The sequence below is a fragment of the Scardinius erythrophthalmus genome (assembly GCF_964197995.2).
Source record: "Scardinius erythrophthalmus genome assembly, chromosome: 2".
In the NCBI taxonomy this organism is placed as follows: Eukaryota; Metazoa; Chordata; class Actinopteri; order Cypriniformes; family Leuciscidae; genus Scardinius; species Scardinius erythrophthalmus.
In genome coordinates, this window is record NC_138222.1 from 34,635,587 (window position 1) to 34,659,224 (window position 23,638).

Below are 23,638 nucleotides of genomic sequence, written 5' to 3' on the forward strand. Positions count from 1 at the left end.
AGCTATGCCTCACCGTAGTACTGCTCTTGATGTAAAGTGTAACAATTATCGTCAGTTATCCTCTTGCGCCCTCTGTTGGCATTTGTACATAATATACATATGTTCATTGTTTATATATTTCTTCATGTATTTTAATAGTGTTGTTAAATAAAATAAAATAATTAATTACTTTTAATACCCTACTTTATTTGAACCAATTATATTGCCTCATTTGTAATTATGTATTTAAGTCATACTAAAGGCTATTGTTCACTTCAGATCTATCTTTATGACCAAAAAATATATAGCCTAAATAAATAGTCGACACTGACAGCCCTAGTCTTGAACATTTGACCATGAACCTACATTGTTTTGCATTTTGTGACTAAACGACTATTTCCCTGTCTTATATTTTTTCATTGTTGGTTTCTTGAAAATAATAGGCTATTAAAATACTTTCTTGTCACCTTCTCCTGTAAGCAATATCGTGAATAGTTTAATTTTGTGTATTCGCCCATTATGGTCAACTGTGTAAATTAAAATTATTACCACCTTCAAAAGTAAAAACTCAGACTGACACATTCCAGAATATTATGTTTATAGATTACAATTAATTAATTTATCTGTTCAACTTTAAAGTTGTTGTTAATAATTGTGCAAAAAGTTGTGACTTTGATGGTGTATAATTTGCATAGCCCTCATATCCAGTAGAAAGTGAGTGAATTATATATATATATAAAAAACTATGTTCGTAAACCATTCAGAGATGACATTAATGACATACACAACTTTGTATACAATACAAAATTTGTATCATTGATATTTTCAATGTCATCAGAATACAAGAAAAGAATGATTGATTAGAAAGATAACAAAGGAAAGATAAGAAAAGCTAGGGGGGGGGGGAAATAGATATTATTTTATTGTGATGCGACGTTGGAGTCAGGCTGTGGTGAGACGTTGGTGTCACGCGTCTGTGATGCGACGTGCTGTGGTGAGACGTTGGAGTCACGCGTCAGTGGTGCGACGTGCTGTGATGCGACGTTGGAGTCACGCGTTGGTTTCACCCGTCTGTGGTGCGGCGTACCCCTTCTGTCACGTAAAAGTACACGACTGTAGACTTCGGTAAGTTATCCGTGGCATTATCCACTCGCCATAGGTGCTCGAGCCCCGGAGCACCCACGGTATCGGCGCCTATGCCCCCAGGCTAACTTAGGTCTAAGACTCTATGTTACCTTGGCAACCAGCAGTAACAATCAGTTACATTACAAACTGCCAAAAGAAAAGGGAAAATGGCTCATAATTTAAACATTTCTTCTTGTTTCTACCTCTACATTCCCAAGTAAAATGTCCTTGTAACTGTTAGGGCCGTTACATTGTCAACGCGAGCAACGATCGACGCGCTCCCTTTCATAGTCTAAACAGTGGACGCAACAGGGGGTAGTAGAGTCATAGTGGAGTCATAGCTCCGAACGCCCGTCTATTTCGCTTCAAACGCTCGCTTTATACGCGCGTCCTATTCGCCTTGGACGCGCGAATGGATTCAAAATGTTCAAGCGTCGAGCTAGACGCGATAGACAAGAATTTGACGCTCGCGTTTGGTGTGAATGCTGCATAATAACAGTCTGCGATGTCAAGATTGTAATGCTTGAATGTGTGTGTGTGTGTGTGTGTGTGTGTGTGTCAGAGAGAGAGAGGCACGGGCGCGATCGAACAGTGGAAACATAAAAACATACTCCGTCATTTATATATATGAGAGGCCGTTTGAGACGAAACCCATTGAAACACTTGCGATACACACTGAATTACTTGCGCTACACACTGAAACACTTGCGCTACACACTGAAACACTTGCGATACACACTGAAATACTTGCGATACACACTGAAACACTTGCGATATTGCGATACTAAACAAAAGAAACAAATGCTTTCAAGGCAAGCTTCTATTCCATTCCAAAACCTTGAGTGTTTTGGATTCCAAAGTCCATGTTTTTTTTGAAATCCTCATAACTTGGACTGTGAACAGCTTGTTTTCTCTGTCATTAATATATCTGACAAAAGTAAGAATAGCAGATGTTGTCCGTTTTGTTGATAGTTTTCAGGGAGCTGTGACAAGACCGAAATTGGACAAAGGTTACAAATTATTCTTGACCTTTTCTTACATAAAAAAAAAAAAAGTTCCATTCATTTAAATGGCATGACACTTGATGACTAAGCTCACACTTACTATAGCTAAACAAAATAAATAAATACATTGAAATGATGTCTGATTGTGGGCTATGTTTGAAATCTAGTGGCTTTTGTTAAAATTTCATGTTATTAAAGGTGCCATATGTAACAATTGAGGTAAAAATATCCCAAAAATGAGCTACACACATCAAAAGAATGAGAAGAAATAAGGGCGATGATGTCATTAAAAAAATGTCAAGTTATAGTGCTGCAGAGATATCAACCTTAATTAGCATTAGCATTACTAGCCACGGCCCGACAGGTGTCGTAATACCAGTTTCGGCCATGGGAGGCGGTATACGGGCAACATAACCACCAGCCAAACATGCAATACACGAATAACTCGCACGGCTTGTGGGCGTACTTGAACCTGATGTGGAAAGTACAGCCCACTACTACATTTCAGTTCAGGGAAGAGAGCGGAAGGATGGCTGAAGCCCTTGGCAAGAGACCCCTACCACCACCCGCTGCAGGGAAAAAAACGCGCTCTGAAGCACAAATAAAATCTCAAAAAGCTATCCGCCACACTGGCGGGTGAACGATCATACCAAAATATGACATTTTGACACGCTCTTCTGCCTCTAAGAACTAGCAGAGAGAGAGAGAGAGCCCCGGCCGCGCGCGCGCGCACTCACTCACTATATTCAGAGCGGTCAAGTTTCCCCGTACTTTTTGACAAGCGTCCTTGACAGGGCGGCCAGAGCTTCTTTGCAGCTCAAGTCGGCGGCGGTGTATACAGTTTTAGTAACGCTCTATCTGTTGACGGCGCTGAGGAAAAAGCTCCCGCCACTGGAAGAAGCTGTCGCCGCCCATTTGTGTCCTCCTGCGCACCCATCAAAGCCGTGTAGAACGTCTTCAGCACTCACGGATCGCGCATACTCCGCCGCTGGCCAGGCTGCTTCTGCTTTACACACCCTGGACGCACGAAACGTAACGGAAAACATTGCAAGGTGTAATGAGACCGAATGTTTTTTGGTGACTAATGATAACTTAGCTAGAAGTGGTATTGCTAATGAAAATCAAACTTGATATATGCTGCTAAATTAGCTTCAGGCGGGCAGCGTAACACTCTAAATAGATGTTGTCCCTATTTTAACTTGTATATGTGCAGCTAAGAAGGTAGGGGCGGAGCATAGACCAATTCACTTTCTGGAGGTATACTGCCCCCATCTGGTATGGAATGTGGAGTATGACTTGATTTTTTTTTGCCAGACATGACATATGGCACCTTTAAGTGTTAGTTTGTCCCGGAGATTGCAGCAATATTCCACTAGTGACTAGATTATGGCTCATTTTTCATGTTACTACCATGAATGAAACTAAGAATTGTACATCTTTACAGTGATAAATAAACCGCGCTTCTGTTTCCAAATGAACCAAACTTCCGGTTGCAATGAAATGACTTCCGGACACACTGAAAATGTCTGTGCTCTCTCACATGCGCGAATGTTTGAAAAGTGCAGTCTTTGTGCAGGTACAACAGTACGTGGGCGATTACAGGGTATATGCAAAGAGTTTCTATGTAACCGCATGTCTTTCATATATATGCACATATATATATAGTGTTTCACATGTACGCGCAAGTGTTTCACATATATGGGCAAGTGTTTCAGTGTGTAGCGCAAGTGTTTCAGTGTGTAGCGCAAGTGTTTCAGTGTGTAGCGCAAGTGTTTCAGTGTGTAGCGCAAGTGTTTCAGTGTGTAGCGCAAGTGTTTCAGTGTGTATTGCAAGTGTTTCAGTGTGTAGCGCAAGTGTTTCAGTGTGTAGCGCAAGTGTTTCAGTGTGTAGCGCAAGTGTTTCAGTGTGTATTGCAAGTGTTTCAGTGTGTATTGCAAGTGTTTCAGTGTGTAGCGCAAGTGTTTCAGTGTGTATTGCAAGTGTTTCAGTGTGTATTGCAAGTGTTTCAGTGTGTATTGCAAGTGTTTCAGTGTGTAGCGCAAGTGTTTCAGTGTGTAGCGCAAGTGTTTCAGTGTGTATTGCAAGTGTTTCAGTGTGTAGCGCAAGTGTTTCAGTGTGTAGCGCAAGTGTTTCAGTATGTAGCGCAAGTGTTTCAGTGTGTATTGCAAGTGTTTCAGTGTGTATTGCAAGTGTTTCAGTGTGTAGCGCAAGTGTTTCAGTGTGTATTGCAAGTGTTTCAGTGTGTATTGCAAGTGTTTCAGTGTGTATTGCAAGTGTTTCAGTGTGTATTGCAAGTGTTTCAGTGTGTAGCGCAAGTGTTTCAGTGTGTAGCGCAAGTGTTTCAGTGTGTATTGCAAGTGTTTCAGTGTGTAGCGCAAGTGTTTCAGTGTGTAGCGCAAGTGTTTCAGTGTGTAGCGCAAGTGTTTCAGTGTGTAGCGCAAGTGTTTCAGTGTGTATTGCAAGTGTTTCAGTGTGTATTGCAAGTGTTTCAGTGTGTAGCGCAAGTGTTTCAGTGTGTATTGCAAGTGTTTCAGTGTGTATTGCAAGTGTTTCAGTGTGTATTGCAAGTGTTTCAGTGTGTATTGCAAGTGTTTCAGTGGGTTTCGTCTCAAACGGCCTCTCATATTAATACTCCTCCAACAAACACATATTTCCCACTGGGGTAAACTGCACTGAGTGGTTGAATGCACTTACTCGATCCGCCATGTTTTTTGTTTTGAAAAGTGTCTTATTTTACCCAGAATGCATTGCAGTGTAGTCCTACTTAATATAGTCAGAGTCTTAAGTGCTTTGTGCAACGGTCTTATTTAGATGTCTATCTGAAGTCTGACTATCTACTATATCTAAGCCATAGTCAAAGTCTATCTTTGTGAAACCAGCCCCCGAGAAGAGTAGAGATGTTGCAGCAAGGGGGAGCGAAAGTTATTTTGATTAAAGATTAGACTACCATGGTGGAACATGAATAAATAAAAATAAATAAAAAGATTGAACACAGAAAAATCATTCATAATATTGAACTGTGTTTTAAGTGACTTGCCGTTTTTTAAAATGCTTCATTTCACATTACATCCCAGCCTGAAAAATCCAGCCACATTTCATTCCATATGAAAAATGTCCGGTCTAATCGTTTATTTGAAGTTCTGTAACGCTTTTCAACACCAAGGGGGGCAGCTTATGAAGGGTCAGTCTCTTCTCTGAATCACTAGCCTCGATTAACTCCGTAACCATATTGACAGATAACGTTTTTGTATTCCTTTGTCCACCCAAATATACCCAGCAACCTTATTTTATTCACATTATTGATATACAGCAAAGAATATTTAAACAATGAGAAGCAAGAGGTGTGTGCTTATGTCTTACGTAGGCTATAGGCTATCTCCATGGGGTTACAGTCTGGTTCTTGTACATCCAGCACTGGTCAATCAAATCTGCTTTAAAATTCGGCAGTGGCTCGGCTGGCTCCTAAAGAGAGCTTATTTGGATGGATTCATATAAGCACACAAACCAAATCACTTCGGTGTTTGTCTGCTACGGTCATTTGCTGCCATCACGTGGTGATTTAGGGTAAATGACATTTCATTCCGAAATTAACTACGATGTAGGCCTATATAAAATATCAAATAGGCCTATGTCCTGATTACCTGTGATTGTCTCGTCGCTGTAAACGGTTTGGACACGGTTAGGACAGTAGCCTAGTGGGGGATGGATGACTCGGAACACATGACTTCAGTTCATAATAATCATCATAGTCATCTTAATTTCAGCATAATTGACTACTTCCCCCCACTGTCTATGAAAAGCCAAGTGGTTTACTGTTAATAATGTTTTACTGTTTAAATTGAATTAAAAAACATATTAGAATATATTAGGCCTACATTTTAAATATTGAAGGAGACATTTTTCTTTCCTTCTTTATTTCAGGGTGAACAGAGGACTCAATGCAGAGAGGATACATGAAACAGAGTTTATTAGAATACTTTGGCGGAAAACAACCTCCAAAGTGAAGTGACACACGTGAACAGATATAACGGGATATATGGGAACTCCAGAGCTCTCCGTACAGCCACTAGTGGACACACAGGCTTTGGAGATGTAATGATGAACCTGTGGGTTATCATGTGAACATCAGTGTTATTGTGTACATTGATTTATTGTTTATTATGTTATGATTTCATGTGTATCAATGCCAATGTTTAGTGTTCAAACTGTGTTTTGTGGCAGAGTACAAGATATTTATTTTTATTTATATTTATTTTATTTTGCATATATGTTTATTGGTTAAGACATTACATAGTAGCCTATCTTACCTGTAGACCAGTCTGTAAGGGAGTGGCCAGTAAAGCTCCTGAATTTACCAGCTTATTAGTGGTGTACTATGTACTAGGACAGAGAAGGATAGGAATGCTCTGAAATGGCAATGGTCTTATTCGAAGAGTGTGTTGTTTACCTTTGATCAATGATATTATTTGTGATCATGTTTATCTGTTCAAATGTGATAGCACTGATATTGAACTAAATGTGTATTCGTTGTCATGGGTGTTAACTGACCCCTACTGATGGTATGATCCATTAGTGTTTTGCGGGAAGATTGCATAAACGAGTGAGGCTCGTTGAGCCACAGTCGGGCCAAAGGCCAGAGCTTGTGCAGCCAAAATGCTGTGAGTTGTCATTGTCAGAGGCTTGTTCCTTGAGGCTAGATCTTATGCCTTGTTTGCTGCTTTCAGCATGTTTTATTTATGGTTTGTACAGTATATGTTTGAGTATTTTTGATGATTTGTTTTGTTTATTTTGAACTTTATTTGGAGCATGTGTGCAGAGACAGCTGTCATAATAAATCCATTTGGACTTAATGATTACCTACGTTGTACTCAACTTATTCCATCTTTTCCCGGGCCTGTCGGCAAAACAAATTCACATTACAACTCAGGTTAACTGTATACAACCAGCCATCCGACACCTGGCCATTGCAGCTTTCCGACATAAGGCAGCAGTGGTTGTAACAGCATCCCGACAGGAGACCACCCATGATGCAGCGGCTGCCCAACAGGACGGGGAACGATATGAGACGAGATGAGAGAACAGCGAGAGAACGACCAGCTGTGTCATTCCTCGCCTAAACGTCATGGGCACAGCATCAAACACTATAACACACAGAACAGTTCCAAGAACACATGAGATGAAGCATGAATGATCTACTGAAAACAAGGGGCAGACACATCAGAGAATATAAGGGAAAGAGAACAAGCGACAGGTGAGAGCAGCTTGTGACCCGCACACACACGCGCTGCAAAGTTAGTACTGATGACCTCTACTCCTTCGTCTCACATCAAGGAGCCGATGCACCGTATAAGCCGGCGATTCTTCGATGAGTCTATGAGGAGGAGGGGCAGAGGTCTGGGGATGAATGAAGAGGGGAAAGAATGACGGGTTTGACTTTAGACCCAGACAGCAACATAGTGTCGGCCCAGATCTAGCCCCCAACTGGGCCGTAAGGAATCAATGTGTACCGGATGCGGGCCGGATCTGGGCCGACACTATGTTGCTGTCCGGGGAGTCATGGCAATCTGGTGGATATTCTTAAACGTACAGTATGGAATTTTTCGCCACTAGGGGTCCTATTTACAACCTATTTACAATAACAAAGGCGTAGTTTGATGACGCAACATTTGCTAGGAATTATGGATCTTGTCGTCAACGTCAAGCCAACCGATCTAATAATGTTTATGGATGAGTAAATACATCAATGCTTTTATCATGACTGATATGAAGCAGTTCGGGATTGCTAAGAGACAGCTATCAGCTCCACACGCAACGCGAGTCCCGCGGATATAAAAGGAATATGGACATTTCATTCTACCGAACTACACGCAAGTGCAGAATTACTACTCACAGGTCAGTTTATTAGACAAATTAAACTTGTGAGGTAACGCAGCGCTGTTTCACTTGGTCTAACATTACACTATCACACTAAACTGCATTTGAATGAGTTGAAATTATAATGTTATTCTGTGTGTTAGTTTGTCTGTATGAGACTAGCAGTGAGCGAGATCAACATTAGAATAACATACAGATCACATTCTAACATTTTATCATTGTTGAACTATAAAACATTGATTAGTTTTATGTAAATGTGCTCACCTGTTTAATAAAGAACATGTAGGAGCGGTCAAAGTCTTGGGCGTGGAGCTCTCGTTTATATACTGTCTATGGGAGGAGCTCTCGGCATCTCGAAAACACCGCGCTGATATTGATTCTCGTTTTAGTTCTCCTTTTTTATCCAAAGTCTGCTTGCCATGGTCCATAATGTTTGAACGAAACAACAACAGCGTGCTAATAGACATTGCGAACTACACAGTGGTCCACGTCAGTCACTTTGGTTACTATCAGAGGGCTCTGGTTGCTATGGCAGTACGAGCGGAAACCAGGGACAACGCGGATATGATGCCATTGACGCCGACAAAACGGAAATAAAGAAACGGGACGTGTCTTCGAATTAAATTACAAATTTCTCCTGGTTTGAAAGTTGTTGGAAACAGTCGGGATAATGTAAGTACACAACTAAAAAAAAATATATAACATAGATATAGTGATTTTTGATATTTTTAAAGCAAAAAAGTTACATATTGTGCCTTTAAACTGGGGGGTTAATTTGAGTCTAACCGATACTGGACTGAGCACCTTAGTAATGGAAAAATAGTCCAATAAATTTAGGTCCCAGTTTACTTGAGGGAAGTTTGAGAGGGATGTCCTGGGCAGATAACAGGAACTTCTGACCATATACGTAAAGTGGGGGTTTAGCACGGTGGCGGTCAGCTGACACCTTGTTCCTGTTACCAGTCCGAGTGAGGGCTTCTCTGGTGATCCTCCACATACAGCAACATCTCCAGTTGGAGATGGAACAACGGCGTTGGATTCTTGGGAGGGGAATAACGATGGCTGGTAGCCTAAACAGCACTGGAAGGGAGACAAACCTGTCGAACAGACAAGGAGGGAGTTATGCGCATACTCGACCATAGTTATTCTGCAACTCCAAGATGATGGTTCCACAGACGCCACACAGCGCAAAACCCTCTCCAGATCCTGGTTAGCACGCTCTGCCTGACCATTAGTTTGTGGGTAATACGCTGAGGATAGACTCGCATTTGACGAGTGGACCAACTGAAGGACGCTAGTTTGGACCAATTCGGTCACAAACAACAGGCTCTCAGGGCACCCCAGGGGAACCGTCACATTTTGCAGTGCGACACGGACTCTTGATTCCACCCCCAAAGTGACCACTGCCACCACCCTATCAGAAGGCAGAATGGTCACAGGGAGGGTGGATCTAGCCTCAGGCTCAAAGATCCATGAAAACGCATCAGGCTTGCCATACTTGGACCCCGGGCAATAGGAGATGTTAAACCTGAAACGACCGAAAAACAGTGCCCAGTGAGCCTGTCGTGAATTTAGCCGTTTGGCGGTGCAGATGTAAATTCGAAGTTTTTATGATTGGTCCAAACTATAAAAGGGACCTCAGTGCCCTCTAACCAGTGGTGCCATTTCTTCAGAGCCAACTTAACAGCCAGTAACTCCCTATTCCCGATGTCGTAATTCAATTCCGAAGGGGGTTAAATAATCAGAAAAGAAGGCGTAGGGATGTATTCTGTTGTCTGAAGGTGACGCATCCACCTCCGCAACGAACTGACGAGACCGATCGGAAGTAGCAAGGATGGGAGCCGAATCAAAGTGACTCTTTAGGCTTGTAAACGCAGCCTGAGCCTGCAGCGACCAACAGAAACGTTTTCAAGTGGAGGTGAGATCAGTCAGAGGAAGGGCGACCTGGCTAAAATTCTATCGACTATCTGGGGTGGGCCAATCAGCAAGCGCATTTACCTTGGCGGGATACATTCGGATACCCTCAGGTGAAAGAATAAATCCCAGGGACGGAACCAACCATGCATAAAACTCGCACTTTACCACCCTGGCGAATAAGCGATTCTCAAGCAGTCATTGCAGCACTCGCCTGACGTGCTGGATATGGTCGCGCTCGTTCTAGGAGAGGATCAAGATGTCATTGAGGTAAACAAATACAAATCGGTCGGCCATGTCTCTGAGCACATAATTGACAATTGCCTGGAATACTGGCGGTGAGTTAGAAAGCCCAAAAGGCATGACTAAATATTTAAAGTGCTCCATGGGGGTGTAAAAGGCGGTCTTCCATTCATCACCCTACCTAATCTGAACTAGGTGATAGGCATTGAAGAGATGAAGCTCAAGACTTACTGAAAACTGTTCTAAAGTCATGGTAAGCATCCGATTCATTTGCCTGGCTCGCCGGCTCCTCCTGCAACACAGAACAAGACATTCCAGGGGAAAACGCAGAACTCAAATGTTGTAATAAGCCAAATGAGCTCCATGCCAACACAGAATTAAGAGCCCAGTCAATGTGAGAGCCAGGTGTGTCCCAAAACCACTGGAGCTGAAGGAGAGTGAATGAGGGGGAAGCGAATCTCCTCTGCATGATTGCCTGAGAGGGTGAGAGTGATAGACTTGGTGGAATGAGTAATGAGTAAAGACACAGATTGTTGACGATGATGCCGCTCAATGACAGTCAAATCTGACAGTCAATCTCCTGATCTGCATGGGCTCCTCTTCAGGCAAGACGAGACGTTGAGAAGCGTGTGTGTGCGCATGCATTGTCCCCAGCTGCCCCTTGACTTTTTATGGCAAGATAAAAACACAACACAAATTCGCTGCATAGCCTGCCGGTTACAAGAGCAATCGTGTAGGGATTATTTTGTACCAACAGAGGGGGCTGAAAGCAAATGTAGGTAATTTATTCTCAAATGAGTCTAAAATGCAAAATTAGGGATAGTAAATATCCATTCTAGAAAGCACACACATCAAAAAACATACAGTGAAAATAATATACAATAAGAAAATGATATAATATTAGAAGATATGTGTTAAATAGGCTACAGTTTATTTATCATGTTCTCATTTTTATTTGATTTTTGAAATGTGTTTTTGTTAAGTCATAATTTGTTTTGTACTTAGCAATAACTATTTACTATTTTGCTTAGTGGGATTTTTATTGCATTGCATTAAGTTTTATATTAATTATTTTTATAATAATAATTATCAATTATATGGAAGCCACGACCATTAATAACAAAACCATACATGTCCCGATTGGATTTACATTTCAGAATTTTCATATTTGGACAACATGGACCAGTGTAATAAACACGCAATGGTTTTAGATAGATTGGATATATGTAAAAAAAATGGTTTGCATTTCTTAAACAATATTCGTCAAAAGAAAGTTTCTTAAAGTTAATATGAAGGAGTGTGTAATAGTTACCGTTGTATCATGATGACATGTGCTAGTGCTGTGTGACTGTGAGAGGAGGCGCGTGTGGAGAGGTTAAAGTTGACGCTTCCGGCCGGTGTCTCTCTCCATCTCTCCGCTTCCCGCAGACAGTCAGTCCTTCACTCAGCAAAGCCATGTCCAACGTCGCCGATACCAAACTATACGACATTCTCGGGGTCTCCCCCTCGGCCTCCGAGAACGAACTGAAAAAGGTACGGATTTATGTGTCTTGTCTTTAATTTCGGTGCTCGTTCGCGCTGTTTCAGAGTGTGAAGTTTTGTGTGTGAATCAGGAAGAGAGAGAGATTAGCACTGAGCTAAAGCTCGTCGTGAGTTTGGCCTAGTGTCTATAGTTACCAGATCATCGGACAAAACCGACGAGATGGAGTGGTGTTGTGGGTTTTAATCAAGCCAGTCTGCTGTGTCTTTATATGTCCGTTTACCTGTTTATGTTTGAACTTAGCCGTGGACTTGAACATTAAGCGCAGTCATTGTGTAACGTTATATCGCCATGTAGCGGCTGAAAACACCGCTAGCATCAGATCACATTGTGGCCGGTGTGTAGCTGCTAGGCCTTGACTCTGGGCTTTTCCCTTTTCATGTGTGTCATAATGCTAAAGAGGTCACATGTACAACTAATTGCCTATGATGTTCCTGTGGTTATTTTATATTCGATGTCAATTACAATTAGTCATGTTATGTTTTTGGCGAAGAGGGATTTTCTGCACCGGCGCAACCCATACAGAGTCGATAAACAGACTTGAAGTTAATTATCTGTTCAATGACGAGCGTCAGTTGTTTCAGATCACTAGCTTATGTTGTTTTTGGGTTATAATATTAATTTGCGCTGTTCAAGGCCAAGCGGCTTCATGTAAACGTGACGCACAAACTGAAACTCCGTAGGAGTCGTTCTCTAATCACATGCTAAAATCTTGTGAGCTAAGTTAACTTGTATGCTAGGATATTCAGGCAGGAGTAACTCGTTCTACTTTTACACATGTTCCTTTTGTTAAGAGAATTGTTTAAATGCGGCATGTTGTTTCGTTAATGCTTTCTGAAGTGAAACTAACCTTATATTTCCAATATATTTCAGGCTTACCGGAAATTAGCAAAGGAATATCACCCTGACAAAAATCCAAATGCTGGAGACAAGGTGAGAATACTTGCATTATGATATTATTAATGACTTTTATTCAAATATAGTGCACATTCATATAAGACGACATGCAGAAATCTAAAGCACTGTTAAATCTTGTTTTTAGTTAAAATGTATTATTTGTATGTTTATCTTTGAAAAACAAAGGAAGTTATGTCTAATGAAACCTGAGTGTCTTTTGAAGAGACATTTATATGATGAACTGATGTAAATGAGTTTACATCGATACATTGATCAGTGCACATACTAAAAGCACATGGAAAAACTGTAAACCGATGCTCAAACGTGCTTGACTGAAAAATGAGAATATCTGCTTGGATGTGGATTTATTTATTTTTTATTTATTTATTTTTTACAATGTCATTGTATCGTTTTTGGAGCATCAAAGTTTTGGTAGAATGGACTTTCATTGGAGGGCCACATATCTCAGGTTTCATTTCAAATGTCTTGTTTTGAAGATGAATGTCTTTTGGGTTTGGATGGGTGAGTGAACTTTTAAATGGGTAAAGTAAACTGCTTTACCCATTTAAAGTAGTAATAATGCCTTTATTCAAAGATTTCATCTTTTTTTCTTTTCAGTTCAAAGAGATTAGCTTTGCATATGAAGTACTGACTACCCCAGAGAAGAAGGAATTGTATGACCGTTATGGGGAACAGGGTCTGCGAGAAGGTGGCTGTGGAGGAAGTGGGATGGATGACATATTTTCCCATATTTTTGGCGGTGGTTTGTTTGGCTTCATGGGTGGACAGGGTCGGAGCAGGAACGGAGGGCGGCGGAGAGGAGAAGATATGGTCCACCCCCTGAAGTAAGTGAAATCACAAGGCTTCCACTTTTTAGAGGTCTGGGTAAAAATGCTGCTCTCCTCGGTCCTTGATTGGTCACATTGACCTCTTTTCTGTTTCCTCCTCTCACTGTGGCCAAGCACATGTATAGTTAAGAAGCTTTAACCCCTTAAATCCGAACACCCCCTGCGAAAAAATCTAATTATCAAATTACTAAGCAACCACTGAATGGAATGACACAAAAGAGGTATAATTTTAAAGCTAAGAAACTCAACTTGCATGTTTTGACGTGCACATGTTCTTGTTCAAGAAATTACAGCAGCTGTTGCATTTCTATCGTACAGAAGTGACCAAATATTAAAGATTAAGTTGACATTTGAGTAAAATTTTGTTTGGCCAATTTTAAACAAGGATTTGATCATGCTTTAGTGTAACCAGGCCGTCGGCGCTCTGCGGATATTTGTTTTTACGTAATGTACTTAAGTTATAATATTTTACATGATGTATTTTAACAGCGTGGTTCAGTAAACCCATATGATTACTTTGATACTGTATTTGAACAAATAATTCTTGCTTATTATATATTTAGGTAACACTTTACAATAAGATTCATTAGTTAATGTATTAAACAACATGAACTAACAATGAACAATACATTAGTTTCATTATTTGTTCATGTTAGTTCACAGTACATTAATGTTAACAAATACAACCTTTGATTTTAAATAATGTATTAGTAAATGTTGAAATTAATATTAACAAAGATTAATAAATGCTGTAGAAGTATTGTTCATTCTTAGTATGTTAACTAAGGTAGTTAACAAATGCTAACTAATGAGCCATATTGTAAAGTGTTAACTACTTGTATTTAAGTCATTTTAAAGGCTCTTGTTCACTTGGATCTATTACCACAATTTATCCAATTAATCGATGGAATAATCAGTAGATTACTCGATTACTAAAAAATAACGATAGCTATAGCACTAAACTTGAGTGAGTTTTTGTATGTGAAGCCCGCAAGACCCATATATAAATAATAAACTGATGCTGTATTTGTCACGTTTTCGCTCATAACTTTATGAAACATTCCCCTAGACTGGATAAACCCAGCCCGATCTGCCGGCGATTTGATTTCGCCCTGCAGCTCAGGCTGGAAACCTGTACGTTCTTCTATCCTGCTTCCGTTACAAATCTGCGTGGACGAAGCACAAATTGGCTTATTCACCTGCCGCGTTATTGGCGGGTTTAATCCAATCCAATTCCTTTTAACCTCTCGGCGATGCTCAATTGCTTCTTTAGCAAACAAATCGCTCGAGTGGGTGTAAATACCACTCACTTTCATGTTTTAGTTTTTGCACAAACCGCTGATCAATGCTACAAACCAACACATTTGTTGACACGTTTCCTGCCTGGAGTTTTCGCTGCAAAGTACGTCACCTGGATCGTTATTGGTTGAAGGACTATCCAATTGCATACAGAGTCATTTGAACTATGCCCGTTGATCATGCCTCCTGTGCAATAGAAAATACAGAGCAGACTCCCCAGACTAATGTTCAATCTTTTAAAGATTGAGCTTGGTCTGATGATAGCCCAGACTAGCGTTCCCCAAGCGTTAATGTTGAGCCCTGTTCTTCATGTGAAGAATTAAAAAAATGCCCATTAGGAGGCGTCAAGGACTACACAAAAAGGCTACCACCAGTACCTTGGTTCCAAATGCTGTAACTTTTGATTACTTTATGCTATCACCATAAAATTTGATTCAGATGCAGCTCACATGTAGGAAAAAAAAAACAAAACAAAAAAAGAATTTTCCTCCTATATTATTTCTTTCCTGATTTATTGCATGTCAAATAAGAAAGATATGTAAAATTATAATACATCTTTTTTTGTATTTTATCAGCAGTTTCTCAGCATGAGCATGTCCAAATGTAATATACATTTAGATTTTCTAATAATTTAAAACTCTCTTTGCTATAGTTTTGAAGTAATGAGTCTTTACTTTTGTGTATGTCACTCAGAAAAAAAACAACTCTAAAAATGCCTTCAGGGCTTAAGGGGTTTAACATGTCCATATGGTTTTTTGGGGGGTTTCCAATCTCAGTTTTTAGGCTGCTCTTGTAATATTCTTTCTCACCCTTTTTTTCCCATAGGGTGTCACTTGAAGACTTGTACAATGGAAAAACAACCAAATTACAGCTGAGCAAGAATGTTCTTTGTAGCACTTGTAATGGGTGAGTAAGATTTTAACTTTATGGATGTTTTCACGACAATTAGAGAGAAAAAGATTTGTAATGATGAGTGTCTCAGTTTCTCTTTGTCCCATCACACCCAGTCACTTCAATAAATACCTATGTTTTATGAGTCTCATGAGTTACTGGATTTTTAAATCAGTCTGAGCTGTAAAGACCTCAAAGGCTTTTAAAGAGTTTGAATCGTTCCCTTTACTTAATTCATGTGTTGAAGTGGTCATGAAACTGAGGCTGTTTTTTGTCTTCTCAGTCAAGGTGGGAAGTCTGGTGCGGTCCAGAAGTGCACAGCCTGCAGGGGGCGTGGTATGCGCATAATGATCAGACAGCTGGCTCCTGGCATGGTGCAACAGATGCAGTCAGTGTGTACTGACTGTAATGGTGAAGGTAAGGGACTGGACTCTGAACCCACTCTGACCAGTAGTATTACGGAGTTGTGATTCTCAGCCAGCATGTTCATGTGGACTAGGGCTGCACGATATTGAAGAAAAATGTGATAATACTCATTAAATAATGCGATATGATAATGCTTAAAGTGTGTAAAATGAACTTCTCTTTAAAATATATTTAAAATTATATAACCTACATATGCGTTTCACATTCTTTTTGTGATAAGAATTTGTTTTACTGTAGTATAAGAAGTGGTATTTTAACATCAGTGTAAACCACAGGGTTTAGGGTTTCAGGTAGGCCTACATTAGGTTTATTTAACAACAGAAACTGAATAATAACCAGACTCAAAACACATCTGTTTAGCTGTGCATTTACTGAATGAGTACTGTGCGTCCAACTGATTACACTCTATTTTATTTTATTTATTCATTCTAAACTGTTTTAATTATTCTTATTTCTTTTGAATATTTTAACTTCTCTGTAAAGCACTTTGAATTACCAATGTGTATGAAATGTGCTATATAAATAAACTTGCCTTGCCTAATCAAATGTACAAATAAAACACTTATCATGCTTAGTTTTCACTGTATGAATTAAATATATATACTGATTCTTATTAAAGCTACAAAAGTTATTCAGCCAAGAGCAGTGAGTGATTTTCTCTGTCTTTTGTTCATGACCATTGCGATATGCATATTGCGACATATACATTTGCGATATTTCGATATATTGTGCAGCCCGATGGAAGGTTTGCTCATGGTTTCTTTATGATCCAGGTGAGGTGATCAGTGAGAAAGACCGCTGCAAAAAGTGTGAGGGGAAGAAGGTGATTAAAGAAGTGAAGATTCTGGAGGTGCATGTGGATAAAGGTATGAAGCACGGACAGAAGATCACCTTCGGCGGTGAGGCCGACCAGGCGCCTGGATTAGAACCTGGAGACATTGTCCTGGTCCTGCAGGAAAAGGAGCACGAGGTATTTCAATGATCTCTTTCTTAAAGTTCATAAACTATTATTTTTATTTGATAGGGACAGTTCTCCTTAATGAACTGTAATATTCAGGTACAGAAATGTAATTAGTATAAAGTAAATTATGAAGTAATTTGGCCTAAATGTAAAATGACACGAGTGTTCACTGTATAAATTAAATGTAGATTAATCTTTATTAAAGCTGTTTTGTTTTGATTAAAATTAGTGACATTGACAGAAGCAGGTATTTACTTGTGCACTATTTACTAGTTGACCAGCACACATTATATGCAATGCAATATAATGCATGTACCCCCCAAAAAATTATTTCAAGGTTGGCAGGTCTGTGCTTTTAAGACTTCTTTAGAGTTTGGGTGCTAAATAGGAAAAGGATCTACCGCCTGCAGTTGATATTGATATTCTACGTATTATCAACTAGCCAGAATTTTGTGATCGCAAAGGATGTAAAGGACTATAATGTGTTAGAGCTTGCTCAAGTTCAAAGGAGCTAAACTATTGAGGGCTTTATAAGTAAACGGTGAGATTTTAAAATGTATGCGATGTTTAATAGGGAGCCAATGCAGTGTTGACAGAAACGGGCTAATATGGTCATACTTGTAAGAACCAGCTGCTGCCTTTATTAAAGGTGCTGTATGTAGGATCCAGCGGCCTCTAGCGGTGATGTTTCAGATTGCAACAACAGTGCTCGTGCGCGTGCTCAAACTCAAGAGCGCGAACTCACTACCGGCGGCCACACTTTTCAACACAACGGAGAAAGCATCACACAACATGCTGGAAACTCATGTAAACTCCCACTGCAACATTACCATAATAGGCTACTTTTATCAGCTTGACGTAGAACTAATGCTCCATGCTCGTACCATGATAACGTTACATTGACTGTATTTTGCCGACATGTGGTGTTATCTAGCATTATTTTACTAACTATTTGTGTATCTTTCACAATCAGCAATGTCAATATAAGGTCAATGAATGAAAACGAAAACGGTTAGTCAACTAGACTGGACAATTTCAGTGTAACAATAAGACAGTAAGTAATATTACTGTACTGAACATGTCTGGAAATGTGTATTATAAACAATATGATAGTAGTGGGATGAGTGACGTTAGACAGTAGATCTAGAACATAAAATAAAAGTTACATCCTAAAGCACCTGCTTTTTGTTATCATGGAACAGTCTTTTGTATTCATTTCATGTCTTATGTATGTTATATTTTACCTTGCTATTTCAAAACGGAGGTCTCTCCACAATTCAAACGCTCTGCCGATGTTGATCCGTGTTTTCGTCCTGAGTCGATCCGATTGACGTTTGGCCTGACGAGCTTCAGCAGATATATATATATATATATATATATTATTTTTTTTTTTTTTTTTTTTTTTTTTTTGGAGTTTGTGTTGGAGTCTGTGTTGTGCTGGAGGCAGGTCGTTTTTTGGTGTTATCAGACTCCATGTCGTTAGCTGCAGTGCAGTTGCAATAGACTGTAGGCTCGGGAGCGCGCATGCACGTCACATCCGGTGGATTTCGCAGAAAATCCGACCCGGAGACTTCACATAAAAATAGGAATACTGGCCTTCAGAGGTAATAGCAAAACACGAAAAGTGGATCAATGTAATGTGTGATTACAACCCCTTCACAGACGGGCAATAAAAAAAGGATTCATTTTATAAAAAAAGTTACATACAGCACCTTTAAGCATGCAGGGCAACCACCCAGTAGAGCATTACAATAATCTAGCCTTGAGGTCATGAACGCATGAACTAACTTTTCTGTAACTTTTTTGCAAGATGGAGAAATGCCGTTTTACAAATACTAGAAATGTGGCTTTCAAATGAATCACTGCTATCAAATAACACCCAGGTTTAGGCATGGGCTGGTTACCGGTTTCAAGGTATCCCACAGTGAAATCCATTTTAAAATCAACATTTTCTATTATACTGTTCCTGCGGTATGAGCGTTTTTTGTCTCGTCAGAGACAGGAAGTGCAGAAAGGTTGTGTGCAGTGTAGAGAGTAAAGGCCCGTTCACACCAAGCACGATAACTATAAAGATAACGACAAAGATAACTATATATGCGTCCACACCAACGAACGATAACGGTCTTTTTATTCTAAGCACGCGCGCGCGCCCCATTTTAAATGCGCGAGACCTTTAAATTAGAATGGATTCTGATTGGCTGTCAGTGTTTTATCGTTCGACAGCTGGAAAAAAAATCGTTCTGAAAGCGATCCCAACGATATCGTTCCTCGTATCTTTATCGTTATAGTTGTGGTGTGAACTCTGTTATTCTTTAATATGGAGAACTATTTTTAGAATTACATCTTTATCGTTATCTTTATAGTTATCGTCCTTGGTGTGAATGGGCCTTAAGTACTGAGTACTGACTAACTTGACCTTTTTCCCCTGACAAAAATGGCAAAAAAGGGGTGGCTGGTAACTGTATGATGGTCTCGAAATGGCCTTAAATGATTACTAAATTACTTGCCGGTAACAATTACTACGTTGGAGTTTTTCCCTCTTTTGCATCTCCGCAAGTGTATATGACAGATTGTCAAGCAGATTGCAGTGACAGTGTGTCATGAACATGGTGCTTTACAGCTTTTTATCCACCCTCACATGCCTCAAGTGTTTACAGGTTCTGTTGCTGTGGCTGTGAAGAAAGAGATATGTCTGATTTTGACTAATATAAGATATCACTAAAGCATCAATTAGCATCAGATAGCTAAATCTTTTAAACCTCTTTCAACAGACGTACAGAAGAGAGGGCAACGACTTGCACATGACCCATAAGATCGGCCTTGTTGAAGCACTTTGTGGGTTCCATTTCACATTGAAACACTTAGATGGCAGACAGATTGTGGTGAAATACCCAGCTGGCAAAGTCATTGAGCCAGGTGAGTTCTCTGGAAAAGAGTTTTGTGCCGTCTGATTTGTTACGTTGTCTGAAAACTTTATTGTCCTTTTGTGCAGGTTCAGTCAGAGTTGTTAGAGGAGAGGGTATGCCACAGTACCGTAACCCCTTCGAGAAGGGTGACCTGTTCATCAAGTTTGACGTTCAGTTCCCAGACAACAATTGGTTAAGCCCAGAGAAGCTGACGGTAAGACCATTTTACAAGACATTTTATTGTTCAAAAGTTTTAGGTATTTATTTGTTTTTGGAAAGAAATTGAGCCAGGATGAATTAAATTGAAAAAAATTAAGCAGCACAAATGCTTTCAACATTGATAAGAAATGTTTTTGAGCAGCAAATCATCATGTTAGAATGATTTCTGAAGTATCAAGACTGGAGGAATGATGTTACACAATATTACTTTATTTTTTTCAAATAAAATGGGGCTGAAACTAACGAATATTTTTATATATATGTAATGAGAATTCTTCTAAACATGTAAAGTTTTCTATCAAGCGACACCTACCTTTTGATTCTCCTTGCTATAGTTTTGGAGTTACGAGTCTTTACTTTTGTGTATGTCACCCAGAAAATACAACTCTTAAATGTAATTTTGCCAATATTAAACATTTAAGCCCTAAAGGCATCTTTATTCAAATGTTCACTTAATTTTTAACATTTGGCCACTTTACAATAGCAATACTACAGCCACGACTGTAACGTCTTAAAAAAGAATATGTGGATATGAAAACATGCAAACTCAGAGTGAGGGTTTAAACTTTTATTTTGAGATCGCGATAAACAACAGTTCACATAATTATATTATAATACATATTTAGAAACATTGATGTATTCTCCTGTGTTAGCGTAGGTTTATAAATGATTTACCTTAAAAATCTGATGAAATGGCGCACATTGCGTACCCAGATGAATGTTATAAGCAACCCAAACTCACAGCATAAGCAGAGATGGACTTTGAGACGCTCTGCTCTCTACGCATGTTAACAGTTCATGTGAAGCAGAAGCGTTCTGTGTGATCGGGGCCTTAGTGAGCATAAGAAAAATAGATGTCTTTCAAAAACATTTAAATCTTACTGAACCCTAACTTTTGAAAATAGTGACTGTATATACAGTAGTCAACATTTGAAGTGGATCAAAAGGTTGTCCTAAGACAAGAACGGGTATTGTTGAAAATTCATGTTTCATTTTGATGAAAGGTTTTGATTCACTTCAAATGTGTTGACTACTGTACTTAGAGTGTTGCTTCTTACCCCTAATATTTCTCTCCTGTTCTTGCAGGAGTTAGAGGACTTGCTGCCTACGCGGGCCGAAGCGCCAGTCATCTCTGGAGACTCGGAGGAGGTGGACCTGCAGGAGTTCGACATGAGCCAGAGCTCCTCTGGTGGTCACCGCCGTGAAGCATACAACGACAGCTCGGATGAAGAAGGAGGACATCACGGGCCTGGCGTGCAGTGCGCCCATCAGTAAACCCGACTGCAGCAAATATCTTGTCCGGCTCCAACAGTGGGGATTAAAAAAAAATGTTCTAGTTGCACAATAAACAGGTGTGTTTATAATCTGATTCGGGGCTGCCTTAAATGATGAGAATTTCGTACAGCCATTCCTGACCACCTGATTCCCTTGTAGTAAACGCACAGATGATCCCGCATCTAGTAACCCTTTCTTGCCCCCTCCTCCTCTCCCTGCGGCCCTCTAGAGGCAACCCCACTTCAGAGAGAAAAGGGTAATTGATACGTACTCTGTGTGTACCTTGCATTTTTTGTTGTTGTTGTCATAGGTATTCACAAGTTTAAATCTAACCATAAAATGCAGTTTTGGCCCTGGACTTGAGACTTGTTGGAAAGCAGTGACCTAACGGAAGAGGAGTTGAGAAATCCTAAAAGAAAGGAAAAGAAATGCCTCCATGGGACTTATTCACCAATCCATTTTTTTTTAGGTTTGTTTGTAACTGTACGCAATTTTACCACTTTATTTTATTTGTAGATTTGTTCTTTTTCTTTTCCTTTCTTTGATATTTTAAGAATTGGAACAAGAGACTATAAAATGTATAAAATAAGTGATTGTCATTTAAGCTTTGTATCAGCTGCTGTCACAATTGAGTGTGTTTTATGTTTTGAAATAGCTGAAATAAAATCAGTTGCTTATTGTCAGCTATCCAGGTGCATGTTGAACATTTTGGTCCCTTCACTGATTGAAACGTCTGTCAAGAGAAAGAGACATCATACACATTGAAATGAGTGGAGGAAAAAGCACCTTTAGGCTTATATCTTCTGTGAAAAAGTTTGAGTTGTTGAATAAAATGTCTTTCAATATCTCCTCAAAATAATCAGTCTTTGCTTTATTTGGTGCTTGAATCATTACTTGGGGATTGTTTGCAGTTGTTACTTTTGACACAGACTTTAAAGTTAGCATGGCTTTAAAGGGGTCATGAATTGAGAAATCAAATCTTTTGACATAAAAGGTCATTGTACTGAACAGATATCCTGGAAGTTTCAGAGCTCAACTTTCTCGTTAGTCCAAAAAAAGATTTTACTGAAAGGACTGGTTTTGGATTTTGTCACATTATTGCGTCATAGTGTGACGAAAGAAAGCTTATGAAGAAGATTACTTCTCATACTTACTTCTCGCCTACTTCTCATCATTTCCTCTTTAGCCCCGCCCACCCATTCGTGCATGTCATGCAAACAGGATTACTCCAGCAACTAACGATATTATAAGTGCCAAGTTGTGGAATAACATCTTTGCATTGCCGTCCTTGTGATACGAAAGCTGCTGTTCTTCCCTTTGCTTCGGCATCTATGTGGTTAATACCTTATTATGGGATACAGAAAAAAGCACGTAGAGAATTCGTTGCTTTATGGATTTTATCAAAGCCATTCACTGTAATCCTGAATAAAAGCTTCAATAAGCCAGATATTCTGTTTTGTCATCAGCAAGACATTACAACATGTTTCATTTGATCATTTGAACAGACACTGCAGATGACAATGTGAACTATGAATTAAAGGCATGTGACATGTGACACACAATTCATAATTTACTCTTCATTCCGTTTACACGAAACACCGTAGAGACGATGATAAGATTAAATGTTTCACATTGTTTGCAAATGTTTCAATTATGTGAAGAGATATTTTTCAACATCAGAAGTTTTCAAAACAATTCTGCACGTGTAATGGCGAGGACGTTGGAAATTATTTGCAAAACTGTTACCCAATCATAACACTGGGCGTTACTTCCAAGTCCTGAAAACGAGAGCAAATGGAGCTTACGTGTAGCTCCTCCTCTCTAGATCTCCAGCGAGGAGGAGCGAATGTAATTTGGGCCTAATGGGTGGAGCTAAAATATCCAACCACAAAGGTGTTTTCAAATGAAAGGTGATTCTTAAACGTACAGTATGGAATTTTTCGCCACTAGGGGTCCTATTTACAACCTATTTACAATAACAAAGGCGTAGATTGATGACGCAACATTTGCTAAGAATAATGGATCTTGTCGTCAACGTCAAGCCGACCGATCTAATAATGTTTATGGATGAGTAAATACACCAATGCTTTTATCATGACTGTGATATGAAGCAGTTCGGGATTGCTAAGAGACAGCTATCAGCTCCACACGCAACGCGAGTCCCGCGGATATAAAAGGAATATGGACATTTCATTCTACCGAACTACACGCGAGTGCAGAATTACTACTCACAGGTC

At 39.7% G+C, this 23,638-nt stretch overlaps 1 protein-coding gene across 2 annotated transcripts; it reads left to right on the forward strand.

The window, feature by feature from the left end:
• Window positions 1–11,499: 11,499 nt before the first annotated feature.
• Window positions 11,500–22,847, forward strand: dnaja2a (DnaJ heat shock protein family (Hsp40) member A2a). Of its 2 annotated transcripts, XR_014029729.1 has the most exons (11): window positions 11,500–11,672; window positions 12,553–12,612; window positions 13,195–13,421; window positions 15,549–15,629; window positions 15,898–16,031; window positions 16,814–17,010; window positions 19,773–19,917; window positions 19,994–20,121; window positions 21,213–21,478; window positions 21,561–21,657; window positions 21,747–22,253. XR_014029729.1 is itself a non-coding variant. In XM_081359828.1 (9 exons), the coding sequence occupies exons 1-9, from the start codon at window positions 11,595–11,597 to the stop codon at window positions 21,399–21,401; spliced, it is 1,239 nt and encodes a 412-aa protein (XP_081215954.1). In that variant the 5' UTR covers window positions 11,500–11,594; the 3' UTR covers window positions 21,402–22,847. The 2 variants fall into 2 exon arrangements, 1 of the variants encoding a protein (XP_081215954.1); XM_081359828.1 differs by having other exon boundaries at window positions 21,213–22,847.
• The last annotated feature ends 791 nt before the right edge of the window (window positions 22,848–23,638 follow it).